The sequence below is a fragment of the Anser cygnoides genome, chromosome 22 (assembly GCF_040182565.1).
Source record: "Anser cygnoides isolate HZ-2024a breed goose chromosome 22, Taihu_goose_T2T_genome, whole genome shotgun sequence".
Taxonomy (NCBI): Eukaryota; Metazoa; Chordata; class Aves; order Anseriformes; family Anatidae; genus Anser; species Anser cygnoides.
In genome coordinates, this window is record NC_089894.1 from 8,063,527 (window position 1) to 8,089,991 (window position 26,465).

The window sequence follows — 26,465 nt, forward strand, 5'->3', positions numbered from 1 at the left end:
ATTGTAAACTCCCCAGCCTGGGGCTGTTACACAGCATACACCTGCACTGCTTCTCACCTCCATAGTACCCGGGGAGCGAAATGCATAATTTCCTAAGCAACTTTGTCCTTCAGATGTGAATGTCACCCTTTTTTTGCAACCCCTTCCAACGGCTATGACCATGTCACAGTATTGGTAAAGAAGTTACATATTTGCTGCTTCTCTGCTTTCCTTTCACCTTCCCAAGCCCCTTGCATCCTGATCATCCCCTCCCATCCTGTTCATCCCCTCCTCTCCCGGAGCCTTTCCCAGGTTTGTGAGAAATGATGCTACCACAATACAGCTCCAAGTCAATTTAAACGTGATAACAGAATTCTGCTGTCCCAGTTCGACTTATTTTTCTGAGCAGACAAGTAGGAGATACATAATTAGAATGTATATGATATATATATATGTAAAGCAAATACTTCCTAGTATCTAAATAAGCAGAAATGTAAAAAAGTCAGCTCTCGTGAACAAATAGTTTTCATAATAAGCATCATCCCTGAAACAGGGAAAAAATAGACTTTATGCAAATAAACAAGAGGCTGTATCCTGGAAATGCAACTGCAACCTCAGGTCCACCAGCACACTGAACCGTAATTAATAGCTCTGAAAGCAAGCGGGGAGCAGACTGCTACAAAAGGGCCTGTGGGTGGTGGAAGAAAACCTCAAATAGATGCACTGCTCCGAATCTGCATTTTACAAGTGCTGCGGAATTAAGCTTTAGTTACAACTGGGAACGGGGAATTAGGGCTCCCGAAGTCCTTGCCTGGTTGTATGTTAATTGTCTTTATGCCTTGGGTTTCCTCGTCTCGAAAGGAGGGGTGGGAGTAATTTCCTTTCTCACACACAAACCGTAAATCTGCTAATATTTGTAAAATACTTACAGCTGCTCAGGGGAAAGGCGTTTTTCAAGGGGAAAAAAAAATATACTTGCTTAGGTGACAGAGAGCATCATACCCGTGTCCATCTCAGAAGCTGGTTGGGTCATCCCTTACCTCTCACTCTGAAGAACGCAGAGATCTTCCCAAGTCAGCCTTCAGGCCGAGAAGCGGGCGCTGGGGCACTCAGCCTGGCTGCAACACCGAAGGTCGCACGCCCAGGGCTGGGCTGGGGGCAGCAGGATGTGCCCCAGCCCTGGAAGAGGTCTGTGGGGAGCTGCGAGTCTGGTGGTCGTGCTGGGCTTTTCATTACCTTCGGGAGACGATTTTATTAGTCTGCACAGAAAACATTTCCCTCTACTGGCTGCAGGAGACAGGTTTTGTTGTGGCTTCAGCGAAGGGGAATGCCTCCCCCCCTCGCCGTGGCACACCGCTGTTTTCCTTAGCAGAGGCTCACCCTCAGCTGACGGGCTGACTCCGAGGAGGCAGAAAACACCTGCACGTTCCCATCCAGCTACCAACAGAGGATCCCGGCAATAACCTTCAGCTTTTCCCACAATTTCCTCATCACAAAGGAGTCGAGAAGAACCTGGGAGCCCAATTTATAGACTGTAAAACATACAAAGGATGGGCTTTATTTTTTTTTTACTTTGCCTTTTTACACCTCAGATCCTGATTGTTTCACAAGTAGGTCAGAGCAGGCAGCAGACTGTCCTTTTCCTCAGAAAAACTGACCTGCATTTTGTTGATGCCCCCCCCAATTTGAAGTAAAAGTCACAAAAATCGGCAGGTGGTTTTGTTACCTTTATAAAAAAACCTGACAATCTTCGCATGTGCCGGCAGAAGGCAAGTTGAGCCCTTTTCCTCTGCACAACATACATAACTAGTAACATGCCAGGGTTGCTTTGATAAAGAAAAAAGAAAGCCGTTTAAATTTGTTTTCTTTTTTTAAGTACTGAAAGTAGCAGGTTTGCTATTCTCTTAAGAATAATGGTGGGCTCCGTGCTCCATGGCAAGCCACGTGCTAGTACCTGCTGGCTGCCTGGCGCCCGCTGCTGAGGGTTGGTTCAGCCTCTCCACTCCTCTGTACAAGGGCTTTTAACACCACCAGCACGCAGACCCGCAGAACAATAAGCAAACCCACAGGGAGACTCTCTTACCTCCTTCACCCTTTCCCCTGCTGCTCCCTGACGCAGGCGGGGGTAACTCAGTGCGCCTGAGTGTCCGCAAAGAAATGGAGATGTGTTGCAGCTCCTGCTGCTGGCAAAGCAAGCCCGCGATGCCTGCGGGTTCCTGGGGGCAGCGGCGGAGCAGCTCAGGGCTGTGCATGGGTCTGCAGGAGCCCCCTGTGCCCCGAGCTGCCTGGCACTGGCACCAGGGACTGCTCATCACGAGGCAATATGGAGTAAGGAAAGCTTAGAGCAATCATCGGGTCAATATGTTTAGCATTTATGCTACCCCCTTGTTATTGCACTTTCTTATTTCAGTGCCTCTGCTGCAGGCCAGATTTTTATTCCTCAACAGCCAGGAGAGCCTCCTTGGCTCCGTGGAGCTGCTTTGCAACTCTGAAGAGCATTTGCATCTGATTTTGCATGAACTTGAGTCTGAGGTGAATCGGGAAGCTTTTATCAAACAGATATGAGACCGACAGGATGAGTGGAGGAGGTGTTAAGAAATAATTTCTCTTCCCCTTATTAGGTGTTCCTAACCCAACGATCTTTCAGGAATTCAGCTTTTCCTAAACCTCTGCAAATTAGAAACAAAATGTTAAGCACAAAGATTAACATATTTGCATTTGTAGATTTGGTGTTTAATAAAGTAAATAATAAAATAAATGAACAAAGTAAATCACAAAAGGGGCTGACTTCTTGTAAACCTACATGCACATTTCCCCCTCTGCCACAAAAAATACTCCAACAGTGATTATTATATTTCTGTTACATGTTTCACCCAGAAAGATACCAGATTTCTGCCTCAATAACATTTGTAAGGTATCACCCTTCTGCTCAGTGAAACGCATCGGACTCTGACGTGGAGCACAGCAGGACTAATTGCGCACAGAGAAAGGAGACGATAATTTAACATGGCAGCAACAGCAAATCTTAAGTGAAGACCAGGCCTAGGTGTGCAAAATGTAATTTTCCAGACTGAAGTATAAGGAGGAAACTTTGGGATTCACCATCTGATTCTGGGATAGCAAAAAAAAATCTCTGCTTGTTAAGAGTCAATAAACAGGGTCTCAGTTTTGCATTCCCAGGGAAAGGACGAGAGCAAACCAGCCTCCCAGCACCATGCTACAACGATGAAGTGGAGCGAGTTGTCTGAGGCGCCCTCCAGACCCCAGGCCATCACTTTGTAAGGACAAAAGCAAAGACCGCTCCTGGCTGATCGCATCCCCAGTTTCTTACAGAGCTACACGAACAGCTGCTACCACAGAGACGTGACTGGAAAGCTCAGTTATTTATCACGGTCAGATCTCCGTGCTTTGATATAAGGCAAACCCAAATACCCGAGGAAGATCAATTGCTGATTCATAAATCATCAGTGAATTTTTCCCTATGGAAACAAGGTTTTTCTTGGTGTTTCTTCGAAGGAATAATAGGGCCTACCAATATGCTCAGCCTGAGCAAACTGATAAGATCATAAAGCAGAGCGGTATTGGCTGCAATAACTTCCTATCTGTTATGAAGCTTCCCATGGCTCAAACGGATAATTATCTCCATGTTGTGCTGACAGGTTCCCATCTGTTTAGGGCTGAACATTGCATCTTAAAAAGAAACAGAAAGGAATAGCACCAGTTACACTCTGACAGGTTTGCTCAGCTCTTCAGAAAACCCGAGGAACTTGATTTGAGATGCTAATGAATTCTTAGTAATCCACTTTTTTTTTTTGTGCTGGTATCTATTTCCCTGCAAATCTGGAAGATGGAGAAATGCCGAAGACAGGAATAATATAAGGAATATTTCTAGGGAAGGAGCAGACTGGAAAACACAGAAACTAGATCCTCAGCTAGGATCTGGGAACTGCCAAGGGACTACTCTGACGTGAGGGGGACCCTAAATGTCTGGATACGCGGGGCACAGACCCGTACCACCCGTGTGTCCTCCGTTGTCTCAGTTCTACATCTCCTCCTTCAGCTCTGGACTCAGCCTCAGCACTGCCACGTAACTTCCAAGCAGCCTTGAGGCAGTCCCTCGGCTCCCTGCTCCAGCTTGGAGAGGCAAGGAGAAAACGGCAAGTCCTGGCATTAAGTCCGTTTCTGCTCCCCTTCCTCACACACCCCAGACTAGGACACTTAGGATCCAGAGAGGAACAGGGACACTGTGGAGCTCTGTGTGGTAGTGAAGACCCTGACATGATTTTCTGCAGCCCTGAGTTCGGTAGGATGCCACTTTGTTTTGATGTTGAAGTGAGTACATGGACGATACAGCACCACAGAACTGCAGCAAGGATCAGAGCAGCCAGGCCAGGCGTTACTCTTAATCACTTAGTACATGGAATGTATTAAGTAATTACTTTGTAATTTCTTACCCTGTTTGCCTATTTTTTGTTGGATTTTCAATTATCTTTTTTTTTTCCCCCTTTTAATTCCTCCAGCTGCACCTCATCCATATTGCTGTGTTCTGCAAGCAAAATAACATGAAAATTGGACTTTGCATTATCAAAATTATGATCATCTTCCGAGCAGATCAATTCCAGGGGTCTGGGACAGGACTCTGGACGTATACATTCCTGCCCCCCTTAGACCTGTGCCATTCATCAGCCTTTCAGCAGCCCTTAAATAGAGCTGCAAACCAAAGAGGACATGGTGATTTTATCAGGAGAATTCATTAAAAGGGATGACACAAAACAGAGCCTTGATTTGCTCCATGTCCTTGCACAACGCATAGTAGAGCTCGCGCTGGATGAGTCAACAACCCCCCCACTAATCGTACACTTTTCTCATTTTGTAACGAGCCTTAAACTGCTCTCCTCGACTATAAGTGAAAGACTGCATCGGAGCTCCTTAATAACATTTCAGAATTTCACTGAAACCTCACATTTGGCAAATGAGGAAAAATTAGATTTAAACAGAGTAAATACTGAAGAAATTTTACTGCCTAAGACTGCATATGAAGTGACATGAAACTTGGAAGCGCTTTGTCTTCTGTGGCTTATTATTATTATTATTTCCATTTTGTAATGTTTACAGTGCAGTAGATGCTGTTCTTATTAGTGCTGGTCCTAGTGGTGCATTTTTTCCACTACTCTCTTTTGAGTCCCACCACATTTGGCATTTTCTTTTAAAGCCCCAGCTCAATTCAAGAAACCGCCAAAAAATGCCATCTTTCTGTCCATTGCTCAATAGCTTTCTAGTTATTTAGTCAGAATCTAGCCCTTGTGGAAGTAGGGAAAATCGGAAGACATGAAGAATGAGTATTCTAAACTAAAAGGCAAAAAGAACACCTTAAATAAGTAATATATAAAGCCAGTTTTGGGAGGCTGAACGTAGTGGCTTGGCATTACTGTAACGCGCTTCCTGCCCTCAGCGTCTAAAATGTAAGAAGGCTCGCTTGAACGGGATGGGGGGAGCGAGACAATCCTTCCCATACTCAAAACCCTGGCACCACTGGGGCTGGACAGGGCCCCAGGGGCCTCCCCTTCCCCACCCTGAAGCACAAAATTCTTCCTCGCTTTTCTGTTAAGGTATCCCTAACTAACTGGTGTCTTATTTCCTATTTGCACCTAGTTACCCATTTAAATATAGCCGATGATCTTATCACAGGGTTCTGCCATGTTTTTTTCTCGAAAATCATGCATGCGTAATGAGTGAAAGCCGTGGTGGTTTAATAGCAGGAAAGATTTAGATCCTGCTACAGGAGCATTGCTGCGGAATTTAATGCAGTGCTGGAACACGGCTTCGGAGCATTCACATCTACCTTGTAGCTTCCTATGAGTTTTAGATGCCTGACATGCCTGCGCTCCTCGGAAAATCTCACTAGCAGCTGTCTGCCGTCGAAACCCTACATATTTGAAAAGCTGACTCCATCCAAGTCCCGCTCTTGTCATTTAAATATGCTGCCACCGTTGCTATCATTGGCAGTAGCAGAGCACTCAAGACACAACCGGTATTTTTACCAGACTTACATAACTCTGCTCACACACACAGCGTAGGCAGGGCAAAGATAAATTGGGTACACAAGACAAGGCCACTCATGCATAGAATAAGCAGTTAGCACCCGAGCAGAACCATTACCATAGTGTATAAAACTCAATTGTACTTTTTTCCTTATTAGCTTTCATCCTGTCATCTCAGAACAGTTTACAAACATTGGCTAGGATTACAGAACCTCAAATAAAAAACACAACCGTGAGTCACTCATCCAATTTGAAACAAACACGAGATAATACTTTTACCACACAACACAATTTAATTGCCGAAGTGGGTGTCACTGTTACTACCATTAATTATGCCAATCATTAAGTAGTCGGACATATTTATGTAGGTTAGATCCACCAGTACATGTTTAACACAGGAATCTTGATGAACCCCCAACTAAGAAGCCCTTAATTCACTGTCAGGCTCCCTAAAGTTATTCCAGGGGAAGCATACTCCATATATGCTCCATTTTCCCCAGGCAATGGTACTTGGTCGCTAGGGACCAGTGTTTCCAGCAAATGAACAAGTAGAAAAGTGTGAAAGTCTTTACTCAGGCATCCCTAAAATGCATCTCTCTCTAGGGGAACACAGCAAGGCAAAACAAGAACTAATTTAGGAGGAAGATGAGAATGATACTTTACTACGTGTGACAGAAATGCTGAAGGAGCTTACGGGTGCAGAATGCAACCGCTGTGGAATCACATTATTTTTGTACACTTGTCTAATTCACCTTTTCAAGGTGAATATTGCAATTATGGTTACAGCACCATGGCGCTCCCACTCTCATTGTCGTTAATTTAAGCAGCAGTTAGCAGAGGATGCTGTATTATTATATTTGGGTTTGACTCTTATTTGGTTTCTATTTCAGTTTCGCTAAGGCAATTTTTTCCTTCAATAAACTTACAGAGGAAAAAAAAAAAAAAACTGTGAAGAAAAGCCTACTGGGGAAAAGTCCTTTAAGGCAGCTGCAGCCCTCTGCTGCCATCGTATGGGAAGTGCCTTAGGAGCAGCAAGAAAACCTCTCCCCAGGGGTTCTGTTACTATCCCCCAAAGAACTAGTTATTTAGAGAGCTATTTCAGAAGCAGCACTGAAAAGAAATAATAGTTCTAAAATCAGCTTTGTAGTGAATATGAACTGTTCACTGCTCCAACAGACAATGGTAGCTCGCTGTGTTTTTCCCCGATCATCCAACACCGAGAACGATGCTGTGCCCTCTCTTACAGTGCAGTGAAACAGCATTCAGTGCCCGCACAGCAATTTGTAACCGCCTGTTGCAGCACAGTTTCCACTAGCAGTGTTTGCAGCTGGTGTTGTGCCATATTTTTGTTTTACAGCACTACAACTTTGCTCCGAGACACAAGTTATGGCACCGTGCCTTGGTGCTGTGACATCCCTCCTCTGCAGCATCGTTAGTTTGCATGCAGGCTTCATGTCCTGCGTAAGGACAAGCTTCTCCCACAGCCTGCCTCCTTTGCTTGGGGTCATGTTTTTCCCCAGGAGATGGAGGACGGGGCTCGGTGGGCCTGGCCTCTGATGGGAACAACTTTGCATGGCATCGGGGCTGTGCGGTAACACAAGTGACGGGGAGCTGGGGGTCAGCATCTTCTCAAAGGTAACTAGGGATAGGAGTAGAGGGAATGGCCTCAGGTTGTGGCAGGGGAGGTTCAGGTTGGCAATTAGGAGACATTTATTCTCAGAAAGAGTAGTCAGGCGTTAGGACGGGTTGCCCAGGGAGGTGGTGGAGTCACCGTCCCTGGGGGTGTTCAAGGAAAGGTTGGATGAGGTGCTTGGGGACATGGGTTAGTGGTGACATTGGTGGTAAGGGATGGTTGGACCAGATGATGTTGGGGGTCTTTTCCAACCCTAATGATTCTGTGATTCTATGATTCTATGACAGCAACATGCACACAACACCCACAGCCGTGTGGGCACACTAACATTCACAACCTGCCCATGCCATGACCACAGGCCTCACATCCCACAACAGTTGGTTATTCATGAGGGGGGCATGGTAATATAACAGTCTCATTGAGTATTCAAAGAGGGTCATGGACAAATAGGTGGGAAAGGCGAGCCCCGAGCCCGCGGCTTCCTGCTGAAAGGGGCAGCAGGGAAAAAGGCGGGAAAATAATTATCGCAAGCTAATTAGCGCAATAATTTGTGCTAATAATTCCCACACCACACAGACAGGAAGGGAGGAATTATTATTAATACTTTTGAAATACGGCTGAAATGAAGTGACGCAGTAATTTGTTCCCTCCAAAACATCCGTTGCTGCTTTTAGTGCAGCAGCCGTTGCCCCGCTGATAATCACCGCCCCATTGATAACCACAGCCCCGAAACTAATCGTCTTTGCGCTGGGTTTACAAACAGTTCGGCTCCTGACCAAAACACACAGCCATAGGTGTGCCCGTGCGTGTGCGCATCTTGCTGTGTGCATAACCCTGCCCAGCCCCACCTTTGAACTCAAGTAAAGGAGGTGGTGATGTTTGACTGAAATAAAATCAGTTATGTTTTAAATAATAAATAAATAAATAAAATTAATTTCAGTGTTTCCTTTTCCCTCCAGGACACGATCGGTGCTCGCTGCAGGCGCCAGGGCCTGCTCACCCGCCGCTGCCTCCGCTCCTTTGCCCGCTCCCCTCAGGCAGCCTGGCGGGCAGCCTGGCCCCGGGGTGCGTGTGGGGAAGGCATTTCCGTGAGGTAAAACGGAGCTCATAAAGTCCTGTCTGTGGGTAGGTACAGACTGCGTGGCCTTCTCTATTAACTGGACGTGGGTGCGGAGGTGCAGGTCCCTGTTTTCAGGCAGCTAACCCGCATTTTGGAGGGCTGCACGTGAGAGCGGATCCAGAGAACAGAGGGGAATGCGGCCTAGCGGGGTGCACGGGGCTTGTCATTTGGCCTAAGGATCCCTCACCGCCCCACTAAATCTGACACAAAAGCACAGGTAAAAGGCCAAATATAAACCGTTCCATCCAGCACTGCCGCCCGAGCAGCACGTGCAGCCCAGTCTCTGCCAAAAGAATCAGACGCTGGCATTTCCCCTCTGAGGAATTCCCAAAGGGATGAGCCCAAACCAGCAATCCCTCACCACACAGAAATCCCCGTCACCATCAGCAGCGGGATCGGGGTTCCCTGAACCATGCTTTCTCATCACAGTTATTCACAGATTTAGATGTTTATGGGTCTGGTTTGAACTACCAACCCAAGGTTAGAACCTTCAGCACAAATATAAATACGCTTCCTGTAAATTGTCAGTGTAGGCCATGGGGTAACAAGTATTTACAAATATAAATACGCTTCCTGTAAATTGTTGGTGTAGGCCACAGGGTAACAAGTATTTATGTACTCCGTGGCTGTGCTGGGTGCCCTGAGGTTTGTCATTCCTCACTTGAACTTGTACGTTTTTGTGTGTGTTGACAAGGAAAAAGGGAAAATTCCTGTTAATATTTGAAGAGATTCGTTTATGCAATTTGTGATGAAGAAAGGAAACAGAAATGCTCCAAACCAATCTCCAAAGTAAACAACCTTTTGTAATAAATGTTTGCCAAATGCTAACACATACTCAGAAAAATACTGATCAGGACAAAAGTGCATCAATTAGCAGGAATTTAGCGACTGCTTAAGGATAAGAAACATTGTATAGAAGATTGAAAGTTGATGCTTTCTGGCTTGTAAACAAATCAGTTTATAGCAACAAATAAGATGACCCTTTCCTGGCTAGTGTTATGGGTTCAGCTAGTTAAATATTTAACGTTTACCTTTCAATTTCCAGTCTCGATTAAGCAGTTCTCTAAACAAGTGGTGTCCCAGCAGCAGATGGAGGTGCACAGTCCATTGCACTGTTCTGGCTGAACTCCCTAAGAAATAAAAAACACATTAAGTCAGAGAGGAAGCAAATGGGAGCTTTCAGTAAAGTCTCTAAGCTTTGGCCTATGAAACTTCCTGCTTGTACTCATTTTTATTTACATTAACTTTATCTAGCCCTGCTCTAAGTTACAATAATGGCAGTCAATCCAACTTCAGTCGAGTTGAATAGAAACAGACTGGAATTGGCTGATTACTTCTGAAAACTTCCCTTGTGTTGAAGTATTCCCTCCCCCCCGCCCCATGCAGACCCAAGGCAAGCTTTTCAGAAAACACTTAAAGATGCCATAAATTCTTGCAGTATAGTCCTCTTAAAGACAGTAAGGGAAGCAGAGGAAGAAAAGAAAGTAACATAGGATTAGAACTTTATTTCTAAAGTAAGAATCAGAAATAGGTAGCAGATTTAGCGTATCTTGAACAAAATTTAGTGGCGCCCTGTTTCTAAACAGGACTGGAGCTACTTTGCATATTTTACACAAGACCTGGAATTTAAGTTGTTTTGAATCCACAGTTGTGTGTATAAAACTTCCACTGGTTTTCAGACCATGCTTTCTTTGCTTTTAAAAGATAAACATTTTTTCATATAACTGTGTGTTTATCTATGGGTGATTTCTGGAAAGTTCTTAAAGGATTCTTGAAGGTTACATCAATTTTCTGTCTCTTGCTTAAGTAGCGTAAGAGCCAAATGAAACACTCATTCTAGGAGCAGTCACATTTGCTCATGAGCATTGGGAAAGTTTAAAGTATAAGCTTCCTTAGCTAGCTAGAATAACAACATACCTAAACTAAAAATGCTTCCGCCAAAGTACAACTTCCTGACATCTCAATGTAAGGAATGCGCTCTATACAGTGCACAAGCACCAGTCAGCCAAACCAGTTTGTAACACGGGTAAGGAAGTGCCCCATATTCTTCCAGTTGTCGGTATAAACAGTGCTTCCATTGTGGATGTGGCGATTTTGCTCAGTGGCATATTAGAGAGGCCTGGCTTGCATGCTTTAGCAATAAATATGAAGGATTTTTGGAACTTGTTTTCTGTAATTTTTGTAAATTTTTAATATTTGAAACAATGAGGTCTATTGTCTGAGTGTACTTCCCGCTGATAGTACCAGAGATGTTGCAGTGCAGCTTGGACAGATTCCAGTTGTGTTACTACCAGTGCTGCCAGCTCTTGTAATTATACTGCAGCACTCATTCTCTTTGGCATTTTCCCTGAAGCCTCATCTGCTGGAATCAAAAAATAGTGTGAAAAATCTCAGTTAATTTTTTTAAGATGTAGTGAGTCTCATTGTTGTTTGACAACATGAAGTGTACCTACTCTAGAGACTCAGAAACCAGAAGGTAAATCGTAAAAACATATTTATTGTTCTTTTAAAACTCTTTACTTTTCAGACCTTCATTTTGGGAAAACTTGTGTCACTGAATTTTTTGAGATGGCGATGTTATATCATTTGTATATCACACATGTAGTTGGTATATGAAATTAAGCCATGCTAGATGCTGCAGGAAAAAGGTTCTCTCTCTATTTTCTCTCCAGAGTGAATTGATGAGACTAACAGAACAATGACATCCACTGCAAGGACCAGCTACACCTTGATTCCTAACCAGAAATACAGACGCAGTAACCGTCACTCCAGACAGCGCTGCAACGTCATGGATACAGATCCCCAATCTCTGTCAACACTTGGATATTTTAAAACACTGCCATTAGAGATATTTCAAATGCTATTGAATTATCTCTCAGGTGAGAATATAATAAGAAAGGTATTACTTCAAATATCTGAAAATTACCACAAAAGTTTTCCATAGAAAAATACATTATTATTTAAAATGTTTTACCTTTTAGATAGTAGTCATTTTATGTGACTTATTCTCTGAATTTTTATGTATGAAGAACCACATGACCAAAAATAATTTATAATTGCAGACTATCTGAAGTTCTTTTTGCCTATTATGTGAAAAGTATTCCTTAGTTCTATACATTTATAATAATCACCGTCTGCTGGCAAAGGAGATAAACAGTAATACTTTATTATTATTTCTTGACCTACTTTTGAAGCAAGATAAAGTTATTGACTAATGATCAGCATTTTTCTTGCAGTAAAAATTTACATGCATACTGAATTTTGCTTTTTCAGTGAAGGATATCAGCATGCTGTGCATGGTGTCAAAAACCATCAGCAACCGCCTTATGACTTACATCTCAACCCCATCAGGAAACCGAAGGCTGTTATTGCAAGACTTTCATAACATTGAGCTACCTGGCAAGAGAGAAGGATCCTATATATTAGAGCACTACAAATCTCTAGGTGATCCTTTAATGCAAATGGTAACAATTACGGGAGAACCAAACTTGATTAAAAGGTTTCTTCTGTTATATGCATTGATTGGTAAAATGCTGAGAATATGGCCCAAAACATTTGTGCAACTCCCTCTAAGATTAAAGTTCCTCCCCATGTCAAACGGCCTACTCAAATACCATTAAATCGGAGGGGAGTGGTATTGCTTGAAATGATTCCAAAACCTTTTAGTTTTGCAGAAAATAATGTATGTTCTGCCTCATCCATGTTTATTTTTTATTTTTTCATAGTAAATGGAAAGCAGGGTTTGAGCAGAGGAACTGGATCAGTTCTCAGTAGTAGGTTTTTCCAAATTTAGTTTATTTGGACACCACAACTGGAAACTGCAGCAGAAACCAAGACTCCCAGGCCCCACACTAGCTAAGGAATTTGGCTGTTCAGACTGCCTTCATGTATCACTTTGGACTAGCTTGCATTCCTCAGTCTGGGAAATGTAGCTGCAGTACTTAAACGCAGTCTAGCTCTAAAATGACCAACAACCATTTCCATCAGAAAGCCTGATAGCCTACTGGAGATGTATTGCAGATCACATTCCGCTTCTTAGAAAAGAAGCATGCTCATCGTGAAAATGTTATCACAGTTGTCACTGATCAGCATTCCCCTTGGCAGCCGTGTATCAGAGTTCAAAGGCTGAAATGAGCATGAAGAACACATTCTCCTCTCACTTATGTGGAAACGCCTGCACTTTGGCAGTCATGGTATAACTCCTTCTGGATGGAAAGATTCAATTGTTCTCTCTTTCAGACCTCTTTTGGCATAACATAATAGAAACCCAGATCACAGTAACATAGGGTTGGTGGTAATGAAGAACGCTGTACATCTTCATATTAGAAACTGTTTGCTTTCTAACTGTTTTTTACTAATTTTTAAAAGACTGATTCTAACTCATTCAGCCCATCACTCAGAAAAGGAACATTCTTTCTTATGCATCTAGAAGGCTGAATTTTTTTTCACCCACCCACAATAAGCATTAATCAATCAGAAACAAATTAAATTAAATCTTAATTTGATCCATATCAATTAACTGTTATCTAGCTGATTAAAAAACTTTGAGTTTATTTGACAGGAAAATAAAATGGTGCCATGGTTAGATGCAGAATTATAGGCAGAAGTATGGTTTGAACTTAAGACATTAAATAAAGGTATACACAAAGTAGAGGAATACAGTTGCAGTCATTTAGACTATAAAGACATCTTATTATAAGCAATCCATATAGGTTTTGGGGTATCTTAAAATAATTTTAGCATTTGTTTTGTTTTTAAAATTAAACCTGATACTTTGAAACTGTTTAAAAAAAATCTAAATTGATTTTGGCATTGTAGTAACCACATACGAAATGACAACTTGTTATTTAAATATAGGTGTGAACCCATCACTGTAGTAGGCCTAGTAATAAAAAACAAGACATATTTAAAATATATAGATCATTGGCAATATCTATCTCATCAGTGGAAGGCTCAAGAAAATGTTTTTCTTAAGAGATCAGTTACAAAATCAATATTTACTTTACAGCAGGAAAGACTGGACTCAATGGGAAAAATTCATTCCTGTTCAGAGAGCCTGCACAGAGTCTATGTAATACATAAATCTCACTTAAACTTAGAGGAGTCTGGCTGCACTCTAGTGCATGGTAAAATCTTCCATTACTTGTAATGGGGTCAAAATTTCAGTCATTGTTTAAAATGGACTTGAGCTATAACTGATTGTGGCACTGACCTTCAGCACAGAGGGGATTTTGCTGTACAAAACCAGGGGTAGTACATTTTGCTCAACCCTTTTAACTCAGCATATTTTTTTCCCCAAACTGATGGCTGTATTCCTACTTGCAACTGCACTGTCTTAACAGTTTCAACTGTTCTTCAGGGAGTTCTCTCCAAAGTCTAACCTAGTCAACAGAAAATTGACTTTACTGAGCTTTGGACCATGTCCTAGGCTGATAAATAAATTATGTCTGTCATGGAAGAATGTTAACACACTTCTAAGGAAAGAGTCAATTTAGAACCACGGTAAATGTATAAAGTACTTTTTGACATTAGAGAAGTTATGTATTTCTGGAGAGACTGACAGTTCAGGAAGAAAAGTAGCAGATTTTCTATGGATTTGTTTGATTAATTAACAAGCTCGCTCTATATATTATCCTGGTAGAAGTTTTTGAAGAGCAAGCTGTTAACCCATTTTCATAATAGTTTAGAAAAAAAATTATTCTTAACAAACAGCTGTTCCACACTATAATGAACTCCAGACTTTGACGTCCTAAACACATACCATTTCAGCCCTGTATAGGAAAATAATTTTACCTCTTAGCTATGTTTTACATTAACAGAGTTTAGAATATTTGCTTTTTAGAGCATGTGGTTATCTTGAAAAAATTTTGGAAGCTCAGCTTTCCGTGATGTAAAGGAAAAGCGGAGTTCCCTGGGGGACTGTTAAAAGAGGTGCAACGAGCAACGTTTATTTCCAATATTTTTAACAGCTGTAATTCTAAAAGCAATATAGTTATTTTAATAGGGATTAGTTGTGACTAATAGGGACTCTAAGACAACATAACAAACAAGCTATGCTGTAGGAAGCTTACATACTTCCTGACAGCATTCCTTTTGTCAAAGGTACCCCTGCTACAAAGCATACATCTCTTCTACAAAGCACAGCTCCCTGTTATGTGCCGCTCTTTTTGCCTTAGCATCTTTTTCTCACTGGTGAGAAATGCATCACATGCACGTGGTGTGAATGCTTAAGGTAATTCAGAAGTGTACGTGCCGTGTATGTGTGCTCATATTTGTGTGTGTGTTCATTTTGTTCACAGGATTGTTGCTTAAAAGATGCACACTTCTATTACCTACAAAAGATAGGCTAAAGTATATACACAAGATACTCTCAGAAGTAAGTTCACATTCCTTTCACTAGTGCTTTGAACTGTCACATTTCTATAAGGTAATTTTTAGTGAATTGTCTTTTACAATCCCTTTGCTGGAGTTTATTACCACAGTATAATGAATTCATTGATTTGAAATCAGTCTCTTCTCACTAATAATAAAGAAGCCTAAACCAGCGTATTGAACATGAGGCTGCTCTTCTGGGATTTTTTTTCTGAGAAGCAATGCTGATTTAAGCAGTTCCTACATCCCCTTCTGCCACCCCATAACAGATCTGTCCCTCTTCCCCCTTGTCTCAGCTGAGCTAAACAAGTTATTTGTGGTACTACATGGTGAGTTACATCAGGGAACTGATGGAAGATGAAAATCTGGGATGGGGAGGAGAGTTGGGGGTGATTTGTTACATCAGTCTTAGCCCCAAACGCCTCAGCTGGGCTAATAAAATATATCACTTCTCCCCCAAAATATTTTCCGCCTCATATTCCAAGATCAGATGTTAACTTCTCTTCAGTTTGTGGATAACTAGAAATATTGTGGTGGAAGAGCACAGCTCTCCACAGAAATTTAAATCTCCTGCAAGTAGCATTGCTCTGCTTAGATACCTTTTGGCCACCCAGTCGACCCTGGTTTTGAAATTAAAGCTAAACTATCACATACGTACTGAACGTGTTGCCTTACACAATAAGAAAAGGGACTCCTTCTGCATGCCCATAATCAGTATTGATGTACACAAGGAGTACTGAGTATCTTCAGTCTCAGGAATTTCCTTATGGGCAGTTACAATAAGTTACTAATGTTCTGTGCTTATAGGTTTCCTGCTTTAAACTTAATGGCTGTCCAAGTCCTTTGCATTGTTTAGGATTACAGTGCTATGGGGTACTTTTACAGGTATAGTATCTCTCTGGAGAGAAGGCAAGTATCACAAATATAAAAGAAAATTAAAGTAGTTTTATAAATTAATCTGTGGTTTTGCAATATATTTAGAAGTATAAGACTGTTTTAAGGTTTGGGGAGGGGGGAAGGGGTATTTATTCACTCAGTTCTCTGAATTTCCTTTGTGGTTGTTAAAGTTGCTGATTTGACTCTGGAGAATTCCTTGGTCTGGATTTCACTACCAAGCAGTCTGGATTTTGATTAGTGATTTATTATCTAAGAAGACATTGGAGAAGGGGAGCATTTTGTTACACAGCTTCGAATTCACAAACCAAGAGGAGAGATCACTTAGTTTAAAAGCAAAGGATAAGACAATTACTTGTGCCAGGACATTTGTCTTTGTAGCAAATACTATTGTGTACTTTTCCACATAAGGTTCAAAAAATAAGATCTTGGGCCTGAATGTGGAACACTGTTAGAGGCTTTTGATTCTTAAGTATGTCCTCTGGTACAATGTACAGCATCCCTGTAGCAGATAATGGTTTCCCCACACTCATCGGGGAGATGCTGTGCTGGCAGCCACACTTTAGGTATGCCATCTTCCCTTTCTATTCTTCTGATAAATTGTAGGACAGATTTTATTTATCTAATATGAGAAATTGCACTGTGATCTAAATCTATGGCTCAATCCATCTATTTCCCCCCCTTTCTTTTGTAATCTTCAGATCCTAACAGCAGGCTGGGATGAACTGGAGTGTCACCGGGTTTTTAACTCCCTCTGTGAGCTGAGCAATTTACCCCGTAAAGTACAGACAGTTGTCAGCAGCAAACCAGGTAATCATCAAAGCAGACAAAGGTCCTACAAAATCAAACTGCACTGTCATGGAGAAGGCAGAAAATGGATCTTGATTACTGCAAACAAGATGCATCTGGATTTGAGAACATTTTAGCTCAGCTGAGCCTTTTAGTACTGCTCCTTTCCCGACTCATACGTACGTTGTTAGCTCCAGTATTATGCAGAAAGTGGCCATTTCAAATACTTTGCTTTCGTATAGATAAATACATTTTTTCCACCAAAAGCAAAGCTAAGTGCTTTTGTCTTTGACACATATCCTATAGTGAAGAAAGTTTCCTTGAGATCGTGTGTTTTGTTTTAAATGTTATTATTCCATTATCAAACCAGTGCATAAGTTATATATAGAGAGAACAGCAACATGGACTGGAATGTCTCCTACTGTACAACACTGATGATGAATCAATGGGAAGGCAAAAAAAGATTTAAATGCAGTAAAAAGTTAGGTTTAATATTTCTGAAATACAACGCTGAAGTGGCACACGCCTCTCAATAAATTCTTAAGTTAGCTAGCACAGAACCAGGCATTTCTGTGGAACGCTTTATACATGGCCGCTCACACACTTCCTCCTATTGCTGCTTACTGATGCCATCAAAGAGAAAAGATCAGAGTAACCGAAAAAACACAGCTGAGAGCCCTTGAATGCATACATGAGATGCTGCAGAAAGGTACCAGAGGATGCATTGACAGAATCTATGGTCTAAATTACTGCAATGTATTCAAAAGAGCCAAACTCAGGAAGTAACAGCTGAGAATTTAATGAACCCCTCAGATGTTCTTGGGCAGCCTTAAGAAATCCCTTCTCTCTCTTCCTATAAAATGATTATCTGTATTATGCAAGGCTTAATGGAGCTATATCTACATTCTTTTACCCCAGGAAGTGCCCGGAAGCTGGAGCTGCGGATAAGGTTATTCTATCGTAGTGTCTTGTTGAACCACTGGATTCATCGACGTGATTCTGCGTTTTGGTTGACTCGTATTTTAAAGCCGTGGCCAATGGTTAATCAAGCTCGCCTGTTGTATATCATCTTTGGGCCAGTGTCCTCCCTTGACGGTGAGTAGTTTCAGGGATTAATTTTCAAAGTTTGTTCCTTGAGAATGAGATTTCCCTGTAGGATGCAGCATTTCTGAAAAACGGACTTTATGCAAATAAACTGTAATTGTATTGCCTAGAGAAAAAAATCCTCCTGCTTAACCAGACCTGACCAATGTGTGTGTGCATATATATATACGTATAAAATACATATCCTCTCTGTGTGCACACACATATATATACACTCATATACCAAAAAATAAATAAATAAAGTTACAATTCAAGTGAAGAAATGGCACCTCTCTTCCTCTATTCTCCCGCACTTAGGGTAAAGTTAGCTTGAATACACCTCAAAGAAACATCTGCTTCTCTGAAGAAAAGCCCCCTTCTCGCTTAACTGTTAAACCGGCGTTTCTTTAAATCACTCTGTGATTCATGCTGCAACTACTACTGTCCCTATTAAATGACAGATGGAAAAAAATCTCACTGTCACAGAGACTGAGTTATGTTACCTGGATTCCCCTCCCCTGACTCTGCTTTAAGGCCCAGTTTAGCACCTTCCTTGCTTAAAAATATTACTTTGTCACTTAATAGCAGTTGTGATTAATATTGCTCAGGACATGTGGTTTGGCAGAAAATGATAGAAGGACCAACAGATGAGACCAGTCTGAAAGGTCTAGCAGATGCAATTAAACTGCTGTATGATACGGAAGCTAGAGAATGGACAGCAGACGATGTTATCAGTCTTGTGGATGAGCTGTCAGGTGTGTTTTTGCCTTTATCACTAATCCATAGGATTATATGCTCATGTCCTCCAAATCTGGCAATAATTGTGCTTCAGACACACGGGTGCCTTGGGAAACGAACTGCAATATTCCTTACAGTAGCTGAAGTGTAACTGGAAAAGTCATTACACTTGGAAGTCAGGCAGTAACTGGGGAAGAACGAAACCCAGCACTGGTCATAAATTCAGGCTTTCCCCATTGTGAAGTATTTTAAGAATCTATGAAGAACCTTAAAATTCAAATCTTGTGTAACCATCGTTAAGGAAACATTGCCCAGGCTGGGTAAGCCAAACAACATTTGTTCTGACCAAAATTCTACAGAACAATGTTAACGTTTACACTGAAAGTTTGTTTTGGGTGAGATCATATCATAGAAGCTATTGTGAAGAGCTCTAACTGTAGTGCTAGTAAGAATTGCTTGTGTAACTTCATCGCTCTGTATTTCAGAGAGTGTCTCCTCACAAGTTCTGGTTAGCTACCAAAGCCAACAATTTATAAATTCACGTCTTCCAGAATGGTTTTTAATGGCACTCCTTCCTTTTCAAAAAATAATAATTAAAAAGAAAAAAAAAATCACTAAAATTGTCTTTATTTTATTGCAAAGTTGTTCCCCGGGAGTGGCTCATGGAGAACAATGCTCGGCTTCTTATTCTGAGTGGGAACAACATCTGCTTCACTTTCATGGCCAGCAAAGCTGTGAATGGAAGAGCTTTTGAGTTAGCCAGACTTGTGGTCTTCCTGGCTTTGGTGAGTACAACTGAGCGGGGCCTTTTGTCTCTCTACACCCCGATTTGCTTTCTTAGACTTGAAAACTGTGTCCCTATCTACTCCTACAAACCATGACTAGTCCGGCAAGAGTCTTCGTTCTCTTTTGCCCTCTGGGCCCTATCCAACACATCTCTGCAAGGTAGCAAGCCTGCTCCTGAGGAGAAGTACCACTAGCAAAAGGCTGAGAAGTTCCTTTGTTAGCGTGCCAACAATAAAAACAACCTGCATGTCCCCATAACAAGCCTTAATTTTCCAGGGCATGCCTGCAACAAATTCAGTCATTCATTAGAATCAATAGTTAATTCTGAGATTGAATCTTGCCTTTTAAATTGTCATACTCATCACAAAGAGTGTGTTCTAGTATTTCCTGTGTACGTCAGGTCTGTGAGAAGGATCTGTACTGCATGGACTGGGCAGTGAAAATGATGCAGAAGGTCTGCAAAGTTTTCAGCACTCCAGGGGAGAGAAACAACTTCCTGCAGAGCATGGAGAACGCCTTTGCTCATATGATCATGGACATGCTACAGGCAGTACTGTCCGGTAAGCCTGCGGGACTTTAATCGGGAGCTAGCACTGACCAAGACATCAAGCAACACAGCTGATGTGGCATAACAGCCTGCCCTCCATCCCTACCCCTCCAGGCAGAATGATACTGGAGCGCTTGAAGTTTTTGACAACATACAGCAATCGATCAATTACTGTAATCAGGAAAGGTGTTTGTTTTATCTGGGCTTGTCACCTAAAGTACAGTTTGCATCTTTTCAAGGGATGCTAAAAGCATCCCCTGGTGCGGTTTCGGGGCAGGCACTATTTGTAGAAATGAACGTGCAAGCAGCCAGTGTGAACACTCGCCCACAAATGCTAGAACAGGTAGATACCCTTGGGGCAGTGATGAGTTGCAGAGACTCGGACTAAGAGACTCCTACGGCCACAGATGGTGAAACCAACAGTCCTTTAAAAATACATCCCAGCAGAGCACTGGGCCTGAGCCCTTTTGGGCTGCTCTAAACACAGGCTTTGAGCAGCTGCCAGCCAGCCTGTTCAACTCAACAAGCTGCAGTTGCTCCCTGTCCACAGCTTGTCAGCCCTGATAAAACCTTGAGTCTGATTACGCTGGCAATCTGTACAGCTCAGTTAGGACAGATTTTTGTCTTAACGCACAATTGTTCTTGTCCATCTTTGGACAAACTGATGAAGGAATTTTGGAGAGAGTCTCCTGTGTTATTCCACAGCTGTCCTACCATCAGGTGCAGTAGCTGATGCCTCGTAAATCTAAGCAGAAGTTGCTGATTCAGCCTCTGTTGAAAACACTGAATAAGATTTAGCTTCAAAGAAGCCATTTAGTTTCACTAATCATTCTTAACTGTTTTTCTTTGTGCTCGTAGGGGATCGTGATGAAGAGGACATCAGCTTTTTGAATTTGTTTCACCTTGTAAATGCACAAGCTAACTTCCATAAGGAAATCCTGTACCTGACCATGAGAAGCAACAGCAACACTATTTGATGCTCTGAATTGTACAGACTCTTGCTCTAATCCTGCTGGATGTCTTTTCCCTTTATTTATTTTTATTTTATTTTTTTTACATTTGCATAGTGGTGCCTGGTTATTTCTCTAATTTCTACCCCAGTAAGAGCTGGAGTGACAGCAGGAGAAGCTAGTGGCATACATGTCATAACAGCTGAATGAGCTCATGGAACGTACTGGGGGACTTCTAAGTGTTCAAAGCAGAGTTTTGCACGTCAGGCCCCTCTGAGGCTGTGTTCAGACGCGCTGAGGAAGCGGGCTGGGGGCCTTCGGTTTGGGAACATAAACTGCATTCTTTTCCCACTGTGTATGTTTGCATATGCAATAAAAGTAACATGGTTTTCATATTTGATGCACATACACATAATAAAGAATGTTATCTTAGGTAAGAACCAAAAACATTTTGATCTTTTAATTTTGTTTTCTCTCGGGAATCCAAGGAGAGAAAAAAAAAGACAGCCATAATTAGAGAAGCACAGCTACATTTTTTCCAGTTTGCCTGGGTCTCTCTCTCACTAACTCTTACATTCTGTGACAGAAGTGCTCCATAGATTGTATGTTCAATTTTGGCAGAAAGAGTTGATTCGTGAAAGCAATTTAACTGTTTTGATTAAGTAGTTTGATTTTTCTTTTCCTTCAAACTCCAGGTGCCTTTTAACCAATACAGCAGAAGAAACTTCAAATCCCTCTCCCCACCTGCTGTAGTAACTGAACTGTTGAAGTGTATTTGCCTTTCCTAGGACTTAGCTAAGTTGAAGACAAGTTAAATAAATACACATAGGCTAAGGTCACCATTTCAGTAACGTATATAAATGTTTGCTACTTACAAAAACCTTTGATTTTCTGCTACATTGCCTTCAAAACAAAAATACGTAATACGTAATAAAAACCACTTACTTTACTGTGCATTGTTTGCAACATGGCTACTTTCTTCATATTATCAAATACTCTTCTTCTCCACCTGAATGACTTTCCAGATGTTTTAGTGTTCCTTTAGGACTAGATTTTAGCTGTGGATACCTATGATGAGCTTTTGAAAGCCAGTCTTCAACTGCTGGAAGCAGCTGAAGTGATACCAATTTATCTCAGCTGCCTTCACTTGATTTCATCAGTAACGAGCTGACAACAACCCTGTGATGATTTGCTGGGAAGTTTGCACGTTAAAAATTCCTGCGACATTTTTTGAATATACAATTACGGACAGGATTTGTCTACATTCAGGAGTGGATAGGGGAAGTAAATCTGCTGAGGCTCCTTGTGATGTGCCGGTAGATGGCAGAGGTGAAACCTTTCCCTGGGAGCAGGCGTGCCTGCTAGCAGTTGCTCCTAACATCCCTTTTTTCTAGCTGTTTGAAGGGTATATGGGCGAGCATACTGCAGTACCACAATTGTGCTGTAGCTACTTACAATTAGTGAAGTGAGCAAAATGCAAGATTCTTTCTCTGAAACCCTCTCAGTGAACTGAATGCCCCCAAACCGATCACTAATGATCTCAAAATACGAGGGAAAACAGACTTGCAGTGCACAGAGCGGCAGGGAAACGTAGCCAAGAAGCAGCTGAGGCGGAATGCTCCAGCCCAGCTCGTTACCATCCCTCCCCTTGCAAGCAGCACTCGCTACCAATAAATAACCTCAGCAGATGAAATTCAAAATAATGGAGCAGAGCCTTCAGCCACCACATCTCCTCGGCCCATTGTGTTTCTCGCGTGTGATGCTGCTCTGCTGTGCAGTGACACAAAGAGCCGCAGGACGGGTGGAGGTTCCCTGCCAGCGTGTATCTCTGCTCCCGGGACCGAGTACAGCGGTGATAAATTTCAGCCCATCACAAGGAGTGCCATTATGCGAGCACAGCGATACGGGAAAAGTAAGTTCTTTGATTCACTGGCAGCAGTCGACAAAGATGAAATGTCAGCTCTGCCAGCACTAGCTCGCTCTTGCAGCAGATCCTTCAGGAATGCGAGTTTCATGTAGCTGCCAAACATGAATTATTGATGGCTTTATTAGTTATTATTAATCACTGCTCTTTTTCTTACATACACAATAGCTCAGCAAGTGTTTGGCGTTAGTTTCGGATTTCTGTAGCATTCATACATGCGCCAACACTTCCACCAGACAAGGACTTTCCTTCCCGAAGGATCAAAGCTCGGACCCACCGGAATGGCACTTCCCGAACCAGATTTGTCTGAACTGGAAGACAACACCTGCAGCCATCCCCGCAGCCACGCTTTGCAGTATCACCACCTGGTCACCTCCCGCAATTAAACACCGCTGGGCTAACGGCATCCAGGTGGGGAGCCCCGGGCCGCACAGCTGGAGCGGTGACAGTGACACTGGAGAACATGGTGCTTCTTCCTCCGCCACCGATTTTTAACTGCGGTTGTGGGGAGCCAACAACGCCCCGCTGGGATGAGAAGCAAAATTCCCCCTGTGCCGGCACCGCCCTGGTCAGACCGGGACCGATCCCGACTGCAGCTGGAGCTGCGGAGGACTGGAGGACTGTACCCGCACCGCTCCGGCTGTCCTGCGTCTGCCGTGGCCGTCCGTCTGTCCGCAGGCACCTCTCCGGCCCTGCTCAGCCCTCACACCTTGCAGAGCAGCTGCTGGCCCCAGCACCGAGCTGGCTGATGCGGGGCGATTGTTATGCATAGCTGGCTGGTTCGTAAGGCCCTCCGAGGCGAGCGGAGCGCTCAGAGGAAGAGAAAATTATTGTTCCTGGTTTCACACTCAGCTGAGTTTCCATTCCACGCATTCCTCCTTACTCACTCTCTCTTAATCACTGCAGATGTTGACATCAGATACCGACCTACGGAGCGGAGCTTATCGAGAACATGACTTATGTTTGAAGAAATTCCTCCCAGAATATTTCAGGCTTCTGGTTTTCGACTATATTTGGTGTGGAGCGAGGAGAAGCTGCTCTAGCACTGCAGGGTGGCTGGGGCTGAGGCCGCGGCGCTGAGCCCGCCCTGGGAGCCACAGGCGAAGTCACCAACCTCGCGTTTCTCTGGGAGTTTTACTAACAGGAAACCAGCCGCGTATGCAGCTGGCAGCACTGACCGCATCCAGCGTTCCCGACTCCACAACCCCTCTCCTTTCTTTAGCTCATTCACCCAAAAGTCTCACCTACCAGCTCCAGCGCGCCCGTGGGTGCCTGCGCTGCCCCTGCACCCGCGCTGGGCCCTGTCCTCTCCCACCCACCCGTGCTGGTGCCGTGGGTGAAGCACGAGCAGCTTTCCCCGTTGGAGGTGTTTCAGGTGTTTATTGCTTACAAGGAAAAGGTGTTCTGGGAGAGGCCAGGCGTGCGAAAACCTTGTCTTATAGGAGGCTGCCACACGCGGCCTGTGAAGTGCGCTGCACGTGGCTGACGGCGTGAGGGCAGGGCTCAGTGCGGGGCTTCGTAAAAGGACAGGAAAAAATCCTGTGGGTGCCCCCAACACCTTCCCAGACCTCTCAAAGCTGGGGAAAATGAAGCTCTGAAACGGTCTTTCCATCCCACAGAGATTTCCATCGGATCAAAAACGTTCCTTTTGTGCGCTGAGATGAACGGAGACCTTGGGGGGACGAGGGGCACCCGAGGGAGGCCGAGCCCCGGCGCGGCTGCTTGGGCACCCTCTGGGCTGGCTCACGGACCCTGACACCTCTGCTGTGGCTGCCCCCGTGCCGGGACATACAGAGGTCTCGGTGTGGTTTTGCCACCTCCACGTCCTCCCCACGGCCTGCAGGACGCCCGGCACCTCTCCGAGGAGCAGGGTTTGCCCCCGGGCGCAGCGGGAGGTGCATTTCAACATGGCCGACACCACAGGTGCGCTCATCTCCTCCTGCGTCATTCCTCCTTTTTATTTCATCTCCTTGATCGTTTTCCACAAAAAAAAAAACCCCAAGTGCTTTCCAAAACAGAACCCAGATCCTGGACCTTGGAAGCGCTCATCCCAAGGGGCCAGCCCACGTGGGGGGGTCAGGACCCTTCGCCTCCCTCCCGGGAGCATCCCTCAGTGGGGCAGTGGATGTGCGGCGTCCCCCCGCCGCCCCATCTCCCCTCCTTCACCCCCTCAGCCCCCCCCAGCAGTGCCGACCCCGCGTTGCTCCCTCCTCCGGCGTGGGGAGCCGCTCGCGTGCGAGGGCTGATGCTTTTCCAGAAGGATCCGAGCGAGTGGGGCCGGGTGGCGGCTGTGGGAGAGAAAGGAGATGCTCGTGTGAGCTGCGCCCTGGGATGGGGGGGCAGGCATGGGGATGGGGGGGGAGGGCGGCAGCGCGAGCACGCACAGGCAGCAGCAGCCCCCCCACCACGAACACCACGAGCACAGGGAGCCCCCCCCCGGCTGCTTATGGGGGGCACCAAGACCCCCCCAGCTCCCCTACAATGATGCAACCGGGATCGCTCCTTGCGTCTCCCCAGCGCTGTTCCGTTTCTCCCCCTCGTGGGGACAAAAGCCGCGGGCCCGCGTTGCAGGAGGGGAGGGAGCGCGGCGTTTCCGCGCGGGAAGGGGCCGAGGAGCCCCCGCAGGGAGCAAGCAGCGGCCGCGCAATGGCCGGCGCGTTGTGGCCTGCCTCGAAACCCAGCGCCGGTGCCCTCCTGCCAGCACCCAGCAGGAAAAGGCTGCACTGGGGCCGTCAGCCTGGCTGCTGCAGCCAGGCGGGGGGAGCAGCAGCCAACGGCAATAATAAATAAATTATAACCCTCCTCCCCTCTCCCCCCAGCCACGTCCCTCCCCAGGAATCAAAGCCTGGCCGGACGAGAGTCGCAGACGTCTCACCTGTGCCGCGCGCTGCTCGCCAGGCTGATGCTGAGCCGCCTCTCCCCCGGCATCGCTCTACAGCATGTAAATGATGTAGGAGAGGATCACCAGGCCGACGATGGCAAAGAACATCAGGATGAAAATATCCAGCATGGTGAGCGAGCAGCCGGCGGGGCGGGGGCTGCCGGGGCTTCCTGCTGGGCGCAGCAGCACGGGGATGCTCGGCACAGCCGCGGCTGGTGCTCGCCGGCCCCGGCCCCGCTCGGGATGGAGATGACGCCGAGCCGACTGAGCCGCTCGCCAGAAGCCAGGCGGATGATAAAGGGATGAACGCGCGCGGTCAGATGGGGCTTTCAGCCTTGTACGGGTGGAGGAGCGCTCACGCAGCGCGCACCGGGCTCCCTGGAGGCACCAGCTGCCTGCAGCAGGATTGTTTTGCCCCTGCTTTTTTTCTGCCCAAACTGCTGCTTCGTTTCCGGGGGTGCCAATGGGAATGTGACCGAAAGGGCCCAGGCTTTGGGGGACAGAGCGACAATGAGCCTCCTTCTCCCAAAGCTGACATCGATTGCCTGGGAGCGCTCTGAGCGCTCACCTTTTGGAGCCCGGCTCCCCCGGGCCAGGAGGCTGTAGCATCCTTGTAGCATCCTTTGCTCCGTGTCTGAACACCTGCGTCGGTGCTGTTTTAAGCGATGTGGCTGCCAGTGAGCAGCAACAGCCATGGAGCCTTGTTTTTATTTTTTCATCTCGTGCTG

The 26,465-nt window shown here is 44.7% G+C and overlaps 1 protein-coding gene and 1 long non-coding RNA gene across 5 annotated transcripts; one reads left to right on the forward strand and one right to left on the reverse strand.

The window, feature by feature from the left end:
- Window positions 1-334: 334 nt before the first annotated feature.
- On the reverse strand, window positions 335-25,961 carry LOC106048469 (uncharacterized). Its single transcript, XR_007159034.2, has 5 exons — window positions 25,732-25,961; window positions 21,878-25,144; window positions 9,805-9,903; window positions 4,434-4,525; window positions 335-3,669 (listed from the first exon to the last, which is right to left on the reverse strand). It is a non-coding gene; the product is annotated as an uncharacterized lncRNA (long non-coding RNA).
- On the forward strand, window positions 7,430-21,231 carry FBXO47 (F-box protein 47). 4 transcript variants are annotated; one of them, XM_013200398.3, is made up of 12 exons: window positions 7,433-8,522; window positions 8,613-8,778; window positions 11,446-11,652; window positions 12,047-12,217; window positions 15,073-15,149; window positions 15,953-16,030; window positions 16,741-16,849; window positions 17,747-17,923; window positions 18,520-18,666; window positions 19,292-19,434; window positions 19,836-19,995; window positions 20,841-21,231. In XM_013200398.3, exons 3-12 carry the CDS (start codon window positions 11,472-11,474, stop codon window positions 20,957-20,959), a joined length of 1,362 nt encoding a protein of 453 aa, XP_013055852.1. In that variant the 5' UTR covers window positions 7,433-8,522; window positions 8,613-8,778; window positions 11,446-11,471; the 3' UTR covers window positions 20,960-21,231. The 4 variants fall into 4 exon arrangements, with proteins under 4 accessions (XP_013055855.1, XP_013055852.1, XP_066837512.1 ...); XM_013200401.3 differs by lacking the exon at window positions 18,520-18,666 and having other exon boundaries at window positions 7,430-8,522; XM_066981411.1 differs by lacking the exon at window positions 7,433-8,522 and having other exon boundaries at window positions 8,589-8,778.
- Window positions 25,962-26,465: the final 504 nt, after the last annotated feature.

Coding starts and splice junctions, on each gene's coding strand:
- FBXO47 (XM_013200398.3), top strand. CDS start 11,472: ATGACATCCACTGCAAGGACCAGCTACACCTTGATTCCTAACCAGAAA. Junction 16,850..17,746: donor AGTTGTCAGCAGCAAACCAG/GTAATCATCAAA, acceptor CTTTTACCCCAG/GAAGTGCCCGGAAGCTGGAG. Junction 18,667..19,291: donor TCTTGTGGATGAGCTGTCAG/GTGTGTTTTTGC, acceptor TTTATTGCAAAG/TTGTTCCCCGGGAGTGGCTC.